This window comes from Streptopelia decaocto, assembly GCF_964273445.1.
Source record: "Streptopelia decaocto genome assembly, chromosome: 8".
In the NCBI taxonomy this organism is placed as follows: Eukaryota; Metazoa; Chordata; class Aves; order Columbiformes; family Columbidae; genus Streptopelia; species Streptopelia decaocto.
In genome coordinates, this window is record NC_138662.1 from 1768364 (window position 1) to 1781968 (window position 13605).

Genomic DNA, 13605 nt, shown 5'->3' on the forward strand with positions numbered 1-13605 from the left:
GCTCGTTTGTAAAGCTTCTCCCTCAGTAAATAACAAACCTCTGTATTTCTCTAATGCAAGTCAGGTTTTTACAGGTATCCTTGTAAATAATCTAGAAAACTCTGCAGCTTCTCTTTCTTTTGGAGCAGATAGACCCTGAGCGCTCCCTGCTCACGCACAGCTCTGCTCTGTGTGCGGAGCCTGCACAATATTTGCTGTATGTACCATTTTTCCTCCTTCTCCAGTGGAGGGGGAAGACACAGCCACGCGGGGGTTTCTGGTTTGTTGAACTGCCCCATTGCAGCCGTATTAGCCCCAGGTTTCCCTTTTCTAGCCTAACTGCTTTTGTGCCTTGTCCTGAGCCATCTCAGACACCACGAGGAAAGCTTTGGTCACTTGTTTGCAAATGATTGTCGGTTTAGTGATGCTACTCCGTGCATATTTTAGGGACAGGAGTAAGAAGACTGTAATCCCAGGTACACTCGAGCAGATATCCCGAATTCCTGAAAGCCAACCATGCGCAGTGGAGAGTCACCAGCTGTTTCAATAGCTCGTACACGCCAGCTTTGTGTAACTTAGTGAGCAGATATTAAAATGTCTTAAGCTTGAAAATCCATGTTCTCCAGAGACAGGAGCTGGGGGTTTTCACAGCGGATTGCTTTTCCCGGTGACGTTCAGGCAAAGCCATCACCACCACCCACGTGCACGCTCTGCTTTGCTGCTCTCATCTACATTTTCCCTCCTGCAGCGTGAGCACTAAGTGGTCGTTTTATTGCTGAACCGTAGGGACGGTTTGTGAGCGCGGGACGGGCGGCTGCAAAATAACGGCCCTAAATAACACAGATGTATTCCAGAGACCAAATAGAGCTGAAGTAATTCGAAGAGAGTAGATTTCTCAAAAATTAACTGTATCACTTGTTTGCAACTGAATTATTTTCCCTCTTCTTCCTGTTATTTTATACAGATAGTCTTGCTCTACCTCACAGTCTCAGTTCTGTTGGCTGAACGCTGCAGCTGGTCCAGCGTTGGGAATTAACTTTGTTTCAAGCTGAACCCATAACTCATCTTTTTCCTGGTGCTCTGTCAAGCATCTTGCTGCCTTGTGGAGTTGGTTTCCTGTCCTGAGCAGAGACGGGTTGTGGGTGCTCTTGGTTTTATGAATAATCAACAGGGAGAAAAAAGTAGAGAGAGGTTGCACTGTTTAATAAAATTTACCCCAGCACAAACCGAAAATTACTGACAGTTTGTTTATATGGGAAAGCTCTTTGTGGTTTGCAAGAGGAGATAAACTCAGGTCCATGAGGGAAAGCAATGGATCTGCTGCTTTACTTATCTGGGAACGAGGTTCTACAGCCCAGAGGAAAATCTGATTTGAACAATACTTGCTGTATTGTGTAGTATGAGAACAGCTCCATGTGCGGAGGAGCCGGATGATTGGTAGTCGTTATGGTCACATTTGGCTTTCGTTAGCTCTAAAAATACTTCTTGGCTTTATATAGAACTGTGAGCGCGTAAGATTTTGTGGAGAACGGCAAGAAAGTTTCTGTTCCAATCTCTACCCTTATTGTTGCTTGTATTTGCTCTTTGTGGTATTCCTAGCTTTCATATTAAAATGAGCAAAACCTGAATTTGAGGTTATTTTGTTCAAGCCTATCAAAATGTATAATTTTAAAGGTGTGGCATATTCCTTTCCAAATGGTGTCCTGCATTCCGCAATCCGCTAGTTCAGTGGGTTTTTTTTGAAAGAACCTTTCTGCACCTCCACCTGCTGAAACCAGATCTCTTTGAAGGTTTAAGTACAAATTTAGGAGCTTGGTTGAGCTTCAGGATTCCTCTCGGTACCTTTTCCTGCATATCCAGTTCTGCCGACACGTTCCCTGTGTGATGAGGGTGTTGGGTGGCCCCAGTTCCACACCAGCAGGACCGAGAGCTGCTAACGAGCAAGGGGCATTAATCACATTCTCATTCACTTGTTTGGGAGGTTTCTGTCCAGTGAAAGAGAAGCTGGTTCTCAGTCCTCTGCCCACCCTGTGTTTGGTCAGTTCTGTCCACCCCTTGTCCACAGTGCCTGCACCAAGGAAATCTCCCTGCGATTTGTGTCTCGAGTTACTCTGTGTTAACAACAGATCTGGAATTAAAAAACCTTCGTCAGAACACCGTGGTGAAGTATATTGACTATCTTTTGGAAGGAATGGTTTCCCTTGAGCTCGTGACTCCTTCCCAAAGAGCAGGAAGAGGCAGATCACTTGATAAACACGAGGCACTGAACTGTTTAACCGTTTCTTGTAGACGTGAACGAATGCGTAACAGACACACACAGCTGCCAGCGGGGAGAGCACTGTGTCAACACCGTGGGGTCCTTCCGCTGTCTGCAGGAGCTGAGCTGTCAGCCTGGCTATGAGCTCAAGGATGGAGAATGCCTTGGTAAGACAGGTGGTTTTCAGCTGGTGCAATTGCTGTCACAGGGGAGGGGAGGGGAGGGGAGGGGAGGGGAGGGGAGGGGAGGGGAGGGGAGGGGAGGGGAGGGGAGGGGAGGGGAGGGGAGGGGGGGTGGGGAGGGGAGGGAAGGGAAGGGAAGGGAAGGGAAGGGAAGGGAAGGGAAGGGAAGGGAAGGGAAGGGAAGGGAAGGGAAGGGAAGGGAAGGGAAGGGAAGGGAAGGGAAGGAAAGGAAAGGAAAGGAAAGGAAAGGAAAGGAAAGGAAAGGAAAGGAAAGGCTTGCCAAGCATTTTATTGCTGCTGGTTTGTGATATCAGGGTTGTAATTAAAAAAAAGCAGATCATCATGGAAATTTTTGGCTTCATAGGCCCCTTCTGTACATTCACTTATTGGAAATAGTTGCCAGCGATAACTATAAATTATTTGGAAAATGGATGAATCCTTCTGAATTAGGATCTACCCTGGGTTTAAGGGGTGAGAGGGAGCTCACTGATGGAGAATTCCCGTTACACTCCTGTGCCTAGCTCTGCTTTTCTCCTGGGGCTCGCTCAGTCCGTCCTTCCTGTGTTTAGGAGGTCTGTCTGCATTTATTTACATCTGGAACGGCCATGGGGTTAAGCAGTTATTTATTCTTCATTGCCCCCACTCTCGGTCTGTCCGAGGTCCAATGGAGAAGGCGAGCTCGGCCATCACGGCGTTGCCCAAGTCGCTCTGCAGCACAGGAGTGTGCAAGGGACACGTGTCCTGCATTCCAGGGCAGAACTCGCTGCTATTTACTCCTGTATTTTTACACAAATAGTTTCCTGACAGCTGGAGTAAGAGATGCCTAAGGAAGGAACTTAGCTCTTGATATATAACGTAAGGTTATAGAATACAAACGATCGGAAATCTCACTTTATACACAGCTGTCATAAGTAAATCTTCGTTTACTCGAACAGGCTGTATGTGAACATCTTGTTCTGTTGTCTGGTTTTATAGCATTTCCACCATTTATTGCTAATCTAAATTGCTTTCTAGTCTTAAAGTTAGATAATAACAGATTATAAAATTTACAAACTCTTGTGAAGTAGCCTTTAAATTAATGGCTTATAAGAAAGACTAAAATGCTGACAGATAACCAGTGAATTTGCAGAGGTTTACAAAATACACAATTCCACATTTTTCTTTGTCTCAGTCTACAAATATGGTAGGAAGAGTTATGAATACGGTGTCTTCTGGGAGACTGGTGGAGTTCCCTTGTAGCATTACCATTTAATTGTGGAGTTAGAATAGAAGTGCCAGCCGCTCTCCTCCCGCCCGCAGGAGCGGAGACTCCTCAGCTCTGGAGATTCCCCTGTTTGTCTTTATCCTTTAGTAAAGATGTTCATCTCAGGGAGTGTTCTCAGGAGCCAGCGTACGTCACAGCAGTATTTGAAAAGAGTTTTAGTAACTGAATTTTAAACATGTTTAGAGCTGAAGTCTGTTCCTAGGTGGGGTTTCTTCATCTGGAAAATGGAAGCGATGCCACTATACCACCTGATCAGTTGCTCAACACGGATCAGTCGAGTGTAAATGGATAAGTTTGAACCTTGCAGGACGTGTTTTCAGTGTGCCTAGAGAGCAAGCACCAAGTTGGTCAATGTCATTTGAAAACAAGTTCATATACATAATAAAAACTGAGAAAGCGGCGTTGAGCTCTGGCTGCAGAGTAAGGAAAAAAAGCAACATTTGTTACCGACGTTCCTACCCCTCATTCAGACTTTCTTCAGAATAGTTTTCAGAGTTGAATAAGTGTTTGTTCTGTGTATGTAAGTACATCTGTGCCCATGTACACAGTGAGATCCCGGCCCTGTTAACGTGAGGTGCCCTATTAATATCAACTTCAGTGCAGGTCAGTTTCTACCTAGAATTCCTGAGGTACAGAAGGAATAAGAGACCATTTTGCTTTTGAGGAATGGTACACGCTTTGTTATGTGTACCCTATTCCTCGTTTTATCTGGGGTCCTTAGGATTTTGAACGTTTCAGTATTTGTGGCTCACAAAAGATGCTGTGAACAAGGCAGCAGGGACCTGAATTGAATTTGCGGCAGGACCTGACACATTCTGAAGCCCACGCTGAAGTGGGTGTCCAAGAGCAAACACGCCTAAACCTCCGATTTCCCGTAGGCAGCGCTGAGTGTCCGCTTTAAATAATGTTTCCTAACGTCCTCCCTGAGAAGTCGCGAAGATTACTGAAGGTTACAGCTCAGCCAGTCACAATTTGGTGTTTTGATCTATCAACAGATATTGATGAATGCGAGAGAGGAACTCACAGTTGTAAAGTAAACTTTGTTTGTCAGAATACAGAAGGGTCATTCTACTGCGAGTCAAAGCAGCGCTGCATGGATGGGTTTTTACAAGACCCTGAGGGAAACTGTGTTGGTAAGTGTGAGCAGCAAGATGTTTGTTGTGTGTGCAGCACCAGCCAGCTCCTGTTCTTTTTAGCCTGCCCAAGGGGTGCATACTGACCACATGTAGTTTTCCTGCTGTGAATTTAATTTAAACATTGCTGTCCTTTTAAAGATACGCGTGCTTGCATATTGAATTTGTAAGTGTTAGCACAGCAGACTTATCTTTGCAGCACAAGAAATTGAAAAGAAGGAAAAGAAGTGACAGCTGGAAGAAAACAGACCAGAAAGGTTAAATAGCTTCTCTTACTATGCTAATTCATTTTCTTCACCAGATATTAATGAATGCACATCTCTCCCTGAGCCGTGTAAACCAGGATTCAACTGCATCAACACCGTCGGGTCTTACACCTGCCAGAGGAACACGCTGACGTGCAGCAGAGGATACCACTCCAACGAGGAGGGGACCCGATGCGTCGGTAAGGGCCGGTCCAGTGGCTGCTCGGCTGCCCTCTCGGAGGAAAAAGTACATTTCAGTTCTAAAAAGAGGTTTTGCGTTGCCTCCAGAGTCCTAAGGTCCTGCGAGGACGGGGAATTTGCTGCGTGTTTGCTGTCCTGGCCGCTCAGTGACGCTGCGCTGGTGTCTCGCTGCTGCCTGCGGTCCCTCGGTGCACCCGGTGACACCGGGTTTGGCTGCATGTGGCATTTACTGGCTTCCACTCTGAAGTGGATGTGATTTAGTTAATATTTAACCTCATGCTGTCAGCGAAAGCCATGATCCATTGCTGGTTTTTACACTGTAAGTGATATGATGTGAAGCGTGGGATGCAGCAAACAAGAACGACTGGGTTTGTGGATCGCGAGAGCAGCGCTCAGTGGGTGTTCTCTGCTGCTCGCCATTCACACCCACCGGTGTGTATGGTTAGGATCAGTTCTTCCTTTGTGAAAAGAACGTTGAAATATTCATACAGGCTGGCACACAGCTCGCTACTGATTTGTATTTGTTCCACTGCGTTTATAGAGTTAGCGACTCAATAGCAGATTTCAGATCTTGTGAGCGTTTGTTCTGCAAATGAGCACATGAGACACAAAGGAACTGAGCACTTGGCCCTTGGTGCCAGGCGGGGCTGGCTGTGCCTTTTTGAATTCCCTGTGTTCTGTGTTACATGAAATACAAAACTGTGAAACAATGGCAGGGAAAAAAAAAGACGACAAATCAGTATTTTGTTTACTGATGATATCCTAATAATTCCTACTTATGTTCCCTTTCAATAAAAAGAAGGATGACAAAATGAAAAATAGATATACTTTTGTAATGCTACAGGTGGGTGGAAGCCATGTCAGTCACGACTGACAGTAGCGAAAAATAGCAGTATAGCTACACATAAATTTCTGCATTCTCCCTTTTGCTCTTGATTACGCTGCATCTCCCTTCATGGTTTCCCCCCAGGACTATCCAGACAATGCACAGCCACTGGGGAAGATCTGGAAGTACCAGAAGATGTGGACAATTTATGTTTGTAACTGAGGAAATTGAGAAACCGTCCTAATACAGCTCTAGGGGGTTGTGCTTTGTACATTTGGGACACGGTAGTGCGGTCTCATTTGCTGCCCTGTTATATAGCAGCCTGAGATGTTTTGACTGTTACAAAGGGAAGCTCCAGAAGTCCTGTCTCAGCTCTTCGGCTGGTTTCCATCAGCCCTGTTTCAGCAGAGCCCGCTGGCTCAGGTGTGTTTGCACCATCAGGCACATGGTGGCCCTGAAATGGTTTATGGAGTTACCGCCGTTGCCAACATCTCCAGAAATGCCATTGTTCCCAAATTCAGCGGTCGTCACCGAGCAGCTCGAGTGTCCTGGCCGTAGTGCTGACGGCCTTCGTTTGCCAGCCCTGTGAAAGGCCGGGGCAAATTCCATTCCTAAATTTCAAACTGATGATTTATAGGGAGAATCCAGCATATTTTGCCCAGTTGTTCCTCAAAGACAGTGACTGTGTGCAAATGTGTGAGAGGAGGAAATTGCCATTATTCCTACAGCATTTATATCTTTAAAGTGTGATGAGGTAGCACAGTGTGTTCTAATTACTGGTGACACTTTGTGTGACTGACAATGCTTTTCAGGAGTGGGTGTAAGGAAACTTACCTAGTCTGATTTTGGGAAAACAAATGTTTAACGTTAATCGGTGAATTCTCTGGCTTTGCCCTGCGCACTCTGCAGTCTATATCTTTTGGTATTTTTGTGGTATGAATTTCTTTAATAGGCAGAGTGCATGGAGAAGAAGAAAGAGAAGCATATGGTCCTAATTTCCTCTCTATGATAAAGACTAGTTTCCTTACAGGATTACAATAGCTAATTAGATTCCTGCTTCAGATTTATTCCTAGTAGTAAATACATCAGCTGCACATGTTTCTCCAGAACTACACTGCTTAGAACAGGGGTGTCAAACTCTTAGGAGCAGTTACCTTTATACAGGCCTAAAATTACATTTAGTCCTTTGAAGGCAACCACGAGGTGATGCGGTCCCCGGTGAAAATGAGTCTGACACACCTGGTTTAGAGGATTCGTCTCTCTTCAAAAGGTTTATATGATCTGATTTAGCAAATGAGTTATTAAAAACTAGTTCTTACATTCATTTGACTGAAAGCCACTCCAGCTGTCCTGAAATATAGCACACTGCTGATGGTATAATGCTCTAGAACTAATTAAAGTCTGAAAGCGATTGAATATTTGATTTTCGACAAACTAATGGAATGGTGCACACATGAAATCGTTGCAAATAAAACTGCTACTTTACAAATTTGTACCTGCATCAGAAATGTCCTTGTTTTGATGCCACCTCTGATCTTAAGAGACAATGAGGAGGTGGGATTTCAGCAGGAATCTCTGAGCCGGTCAGAAATTGCACGAGGAATTGTGATCAGAACTGCCCAGAACCCTTGGGAATCAAATAGGGCTCGAATCTGTGACTTCAAATAGGACAGTATGGAGAACCCATTAGCCTTAGACTACCATCCTAATTAATATTGCATGAACAGGGATTTGGGTTGTGAAAATAGTTGGAGATGTGAATACTAGGAAGGAAGCAGGATCTGATGGGTTACTAAATGGCAGAACTCAGAATACTTGAAGTTTCTGAGGGTTAATCAGACTTTTGATGCTTCTTGCCACAGATGGTAACAGGAATTTGTTAGATACTGATGAGCTATTTAGTCATGTTTCAAGTCTTGGAAATCAGCGTGTATTGAAAACCCTCATGTCATCTGAGGGCTTTTAAAATGAGATTGGAAGTGATGCGTGTGAGCGGAGAAGCGACTGATTTGTTGGTATTGGATTTTGGATGAGGCCGTGAGGAATATCAAAATGTGACTGGATGGCGTAAAGAAAGAAGATGGACATTGGGAGAGAGCAAAAGGTAGACAGCAGAAGCGAGATTGAAATGGCAACTGGGGATGAAAATAGCAGTAGCTTTAATTGACGGGATGAGCAGAATTTCTGGCTGGTTCTTGCTTTGCTTGAAATGGCTTGCTGTGACTCACGTAATGGCAGAGCAGAACAGGGTGTTGAAATGTCACAGTTCCATCAGAATCAAAATGTGTTTACACTGAATTGCAGAATACGCTGGGAAAGCTCCATTGCGGTTACAGTCCCCATTTTCACTTTTTCGATAATGTATTGCTTTCCAGAAGTTTGACTGGGAGATACAGAAAGCTGAGAAGAGCACGGTGGGAAGAGCTGCTCTTCTTTGTTCTGTCCAGGGGACAACCCTAAAAGTTTCTATTCCTGTTATTTCATTTAATTTTGTTTTTCCTCTTCGTAAACGCTGATTTTCATCAAACTATATTTAAGCTAATTGCTTTCTGTGGCTCTGCAGACGTGGACGAATGTCAGACTGGTGTGCACCGCTGCGGCGAAGGGCAGATTTGCCACAACCTCCCCGGCGCTTATCGCTGCGACTGCAAGATGGGCTATCAGTACGATGCGTTCAGCAGGAGCTGCATCGGTACGTAAGGCACAGGGTGGGATCAAACGACTGGTTGATGGAGCCTCGCACCTCGGGGCAGTACGTAGCACCATTGCAGTTACTAGTTCTGCAGTGCGGCGCCTCCAAAGATGCAAATGGGACGCTTTTAAAAATATCTCCCTGCATCTCGTTTGATGCTTTTGTTTCTAAGTTGATCGTGTATTTGCAGATATCAATGAGTGCTGGAATTACCCTGGCCGCCTGTGTCAGCACACGTGTGAGAACACCCCTGGCTCCTACCACTGCACTTGCTCTTCTGGTTTCCGCCTGTCTTACGATGGGAAGCATTGTGAAGGTACCAGACCTTTTTTCCATGAAGAAGAAATTGCAGTGTGAATTAAGGGACTTTAGAGGAGTTGAGGTGAAACATAAATACAGTAAGCCCATTATTTATGTGTCCTCAAATCTGCAGATACTCAATCAAACACTCAAACTGTCAGATGAGAGCCGACACGTTTCTCCTCTTCCTTCCTTTCCCTTACGCCCTTTTTCCTTTCCTTCCAGAGAGAAGGAGAACATAACTAAGTTAGAAATGAAACTTTTCATTCGAATTTTAATAAAGATGAAACTTGGTAGTGACAAAACTTGAAAAACTTGATTTTGAATAGAATGGAAATTTGGTAAGGTCTCCATTGCATTTTTAAGATAATGATTACATATTTTTAATCAACCGTAACATGTAAGGTCTGAAACACGTTTGCATGTGGACATGTTTTTATTGGCATATATAGAAATGAAATTCAGGTGCAACAGCCATCCTCACAGTTCCTGTCATTCTGCTGAGGTGGCAAAAACATCTCCTTGGGGTAAATTAGTCCTTCCTTATTCCCTCTGAGCAGAAGGGTCTGGTAGCTGTTCCCAGAGGCAAGAAGTGGTGGAAGTTACTGCTCTGAACTGTTGTGGCAATGCGTGTGGGTTTGTTTTTGGATGCAGATGTGAATGAATGTGACACCAGTCCCTGCAGCCAGGAGTGTGCCAATGTCTACGGTTCCTACCAGTGCTACTGCAGACAAGGTTTCCAGCTGGCAGAAGACGGGCATTCCTGTAAAGGTGAGGCTGCTGCTTTCCCAGGTCGAGTTCAATGTGCGTCCTTGTTAGCGGTCAGTGTTGTCTGACTCGTTAGCGGTCAGTGCTGTCTGACTCATTAGCAGTTGGTGCTGTTGAGCTCTCACTGAGCACCGAGTGCTGCAGGTGGTGCCCAAGGCTGATCCTGAGTTACACCTGGCTGCAGAAGCTGCAAAAGGTAACTCCAGCTATTAGAAAATTCAGTTTCTTTTCATGCCTCCTGCTTGGGCTGGAATACACTTGTGTAGAACCAGCAAGGTTCATGGGGCTAGAGATTATGACTGAAAAAATGAGGAGGGAAGATATTTTACCTATATTGCATCAATTAAAACCTCCTCTCAGCCACAGCTGCAAGAAGGCTTGCCCTGACTTCTGCTGGTGGAGGGTGAATGAGTGATCAGAATGGAGAAGAGAAATGTTCTACCTGATTTCTTGAAGTTACCAATCCTGACACATACTTCGGAGAGTCTCTGTTTAGGAAATAATGAAGAAACCCATGTTCTTCCTGGCACAAGGAAGCCCCTGAAGCAACCCTAGGGGAATTACAGAGGTGCTAGAGTGTTTTAAATTCAGATCTGCCCCAGACTTATTGTTCTTTTCCGTAAGTCCACCCTACTTGCAACCAGTATTTTTGGCAGCAGTCTTGTGTTCAGCATTTCAGAAAGAGCCATCAGCGGTCCTAGAGCAATGGCAAACTTTCATGGTTGCGTTCTTGTTTAAGAATATATTATAAATGCATCAGATAAGAATCTCCTTGTGTTCTACAGCCTCCCTTTTCAGACTTCTGTTCTTCTCATATGTTTGTAATTGTGTTTTTTCCCCAGATATCGATGAGTGCACACAGAGCGCAGGCATTCTTTGTACTTTCCGCTGCGTGAATGTTCCTGGCAGTTACCAGTGTGCTTGTCCCGAGCAGGGATATACCATGGCAGCAAATGGAAGAACCTGTCGAGGTAATGAGGACTTTAGGAACTGCAAGGATTTTATCATGAAGTTTTAATCCTCAGAATGATCTAAGCCATCATGATTATTCAGTCAAATCCAAATTTTATTACATTAGTCACTGTCAAAAAGCCAGTATTTGACAAAGTTTCCAAATATTGGTATCTGCAGTGTCAGCTTTATCCTGTCTTAGAAAATGTGCCGCGGCAACTCAGCTGTCAGTGTGAGCTCGTTGTTTAAATGAATTCCCAAGGGAGCCCATGTTGTCGTTCAGATGGATGACGACTTGCACAATGTGCCCCTTGGCGCAGCGGTGAGTGAGCTGGTTTGCAGAGGTGCCAGATGTAGGAGTCTGTGGCTCCATGATGAGCTGCGGTTTCCTGCTCCAGAAAATGAGGAGAGCGAATGGGGGAGCTGTGACAGGAACTTGCATGTCATATCTGCCACCTGAGCTTCAATATGTTGGTGTTAGTAAAAGTGAGTGTGAGATGTGTCCTCCCTGCACACACACACCTTTTCTCCATAATCACACAAGTGTCTGCTGGGTGTCTGGTGTTTTTCATCTGGTGTGCAGCTGTCTGGTTTTGAAGTAAAAAGCCCTGGTTTCCAAAGGATGCGCTGCCTGTGTGATGATGATTGAAGATCTGGTTACCTTCGCGTACTCTGCGGGCATTCCTGCCGTCGGTTACACCAACTACCAGGCATTTCCTGCGCTCCGGTTTTCAGGAACCCTTCACATAACTTTGGGGTTATGTATCTCCTGTGCTAAATTTCTCTTCTCAGTGGTAACTGCAGTGAATTTACACTGTGTAAATCACGAATGGCATAAGCATACTTGATCCTGACTTTGGAGAGACAAACAGACTAAGTAACAATTAAATTTTGTTAAAGATTTTTAAAGCTGCTTTTTTTTTAAGTTTGGCTTCAGAATGCAGTGACATCCGTGGGCATTTCATTTCTTACATAAAAATCACCTTTAGAAAGCAGCAGTTTTGTGGTTGGTTGGTTTTTTCCTCCCCTTGGAGTGCCGGCCCGTTCTCCGGCACCTCCCCCAGCAGCGAGGTCGGAGCCGCGCCGCCGCTCCCCGGCCAGCTCAGCTCCAGCCCAGCGCACCCGGCGCTGCGGGAGGGAGGTTTCCAAACAGACCTGGGGACCCCACTTGGATTCTTTGCATCGTGTGAAATCCTCCCTGCACGTTCCCCCTGCAATTGCACAGACCGGCCCTGCTAAGTGAGCTGTACAATAACGCTTAGAAAAGCTTTTTGAAGTCCTTATGCCAGCTGGAACACGCACCCTTCAAGGGCAAAGTTGGTCTCTTGCAGAACTCGGCATGTGCGTGGCTGGAGAGCTGGTGTTCAGCCAGGCGCTGGAACCAGCCCCACGTCCATGCCCTGTTTGAGCTCTGCAAGTGCGTAGCTACAAGTCTGGGCGGGCTTTTATATTGAGGTCTCTGAAAATATGGTCAGGGAAACAGTCTGAATTGATGCCAGCTGGACTAAACTCATGATTATATTGGTTTCCACCAGCTGAAGGTCTGGCCCCCACTGCTCATCATCTGAGCAGTTCTTCAGAGTTGCTGGTGGTACATTCTTTGTACCCTCTCTTTCAGACAGAGGGCTTCTATCTCATGTAATAGCGTCTCCACATATGGAACATTTTGGAGGTGCTGGCTGTGGTATTCGCAGCCCAGCCGCACTGGTGCAGCGAGCGCTTTCGTGACAATGGTTGCAATATGGAAGAAATTTTCTTTTCACCTAGGGGCACTTCTGCGAATCAGCAAGGGATTTAATTTACTTTGATTCTCTCCCGCTTCCTATTGTATACTTCGCTTTGCAAGGCTCTGAAAGCAGCCAGCTCAGTGCGGGAGACCAGTTCTTGTCCCAGGGGAACGGAGGGAGTGGGAGGTTGGAGTTTTCCTCTAAGTCTCTCTCCTCTGTGACAACTGGCAGGACTGCAGAGCCCAGCACAGTCCGCGTGGTTTGTCTGTTAGCGTTTATTTCATTTTAAAGCCTCCGTGCGTTGTCTAGACATTTGGGAGTACACAATGTGACTGTGGGATCTTTGCCAATATTTTTTGCTCAAGCTGGATCCTTGTTATTGCATCTGGTTTTCAGCATTTTAAGGTCCGTGGCTTGGGTTTGTGCGTATGTATTATTTAGGTAACTACGTTTATGCTCTAAGCCATAAAGTGTCTTTGAGCTTTAAATATTCTTTTTTGTCTTCTGCAACATTATTTCTCGTTACAATGGTGTATTTATATTTAACTTGGCCTTGTTCTAAAGTGAGGTTCCCGTATTTCATAATAGTCTGGTGGAGCTTACATCTCCTGGATGGTGCAGCTGTACAGCAGTGGTTGCTGCGTGTTGGATGTGCCCCCTGCTTTAATCCAGAGCAACCTTCATGCCTTCGTGCACAGACAAATTCTTCTCCAGGCACAGCCCAGTTTTCTCAGTTTTCAACACGTCACTGAGAAGGTCCCATTGGCTTTTACCATGGGCTGGTTATGTTCTGGTGGGTTTCTTTATTCCTAATGGAAAGCTTTTGTCACAGCAGGCTGTGAATGGGCGATGTATTGGCAGATGTAGGGTGTCTGTCGATCCATGATGTGTTTTAAGGCCCCTGCAGGCTGTGGTGACAGGGGAATGTTAAGTGGCCGTTTCACAGCCCTGTCCGTGAAGAAGGAGCCATTGCGATAACACACGTTCTGCAGCGTACGAGCGGGTTATAGCAGTGGCCAGTCCTCGTCAGGGGCCGTCCCTCGTGTGTCCCACCCGGAATGGGTCCCGCACGGGCTCTGC

The 13605-nt window shown here is 45.6% G+C and overlaps 1 protein-coding gene across 3 annotated transcripts in view; it reads left to right on the forward strand.

Moving 5' to 3' along the window:
- FBLN2 (fibulin 2) overlaps positions 1-13605 on the forward strand; it is a 98912-nt gene that overhangs the window by 80604 nt on the left and 4703 nt on the right. For all 3 annotated transcript variants that reach the window (XM_082060055.1, XM_082060054.1, XM_082060056.1), the window contains exons 9-15: positions 2269-2403; positions 4678-4815; positions 5117-5260; positions 8651-8779; positions 8970-9095; positions 9734-9850; positions 10690-10818. In XM_082060055.1, coding sequence (XP_081916181.1) covers positions 2269-2403; positions 4678-4815; positions 5117-5260; positions 8651-8779; positions 8970-9095; positions 9734-9850; positions 10690-10818 — 918 coding nt within the window. The remainder of the gene's footprint in view (positions 1-2268; positions 2404-4677; positions 4816-5116; positions 5261-8650; positions 8780-8969; positions 9096-9733; positions 9851-10689; positions 10819-13605) is intronic.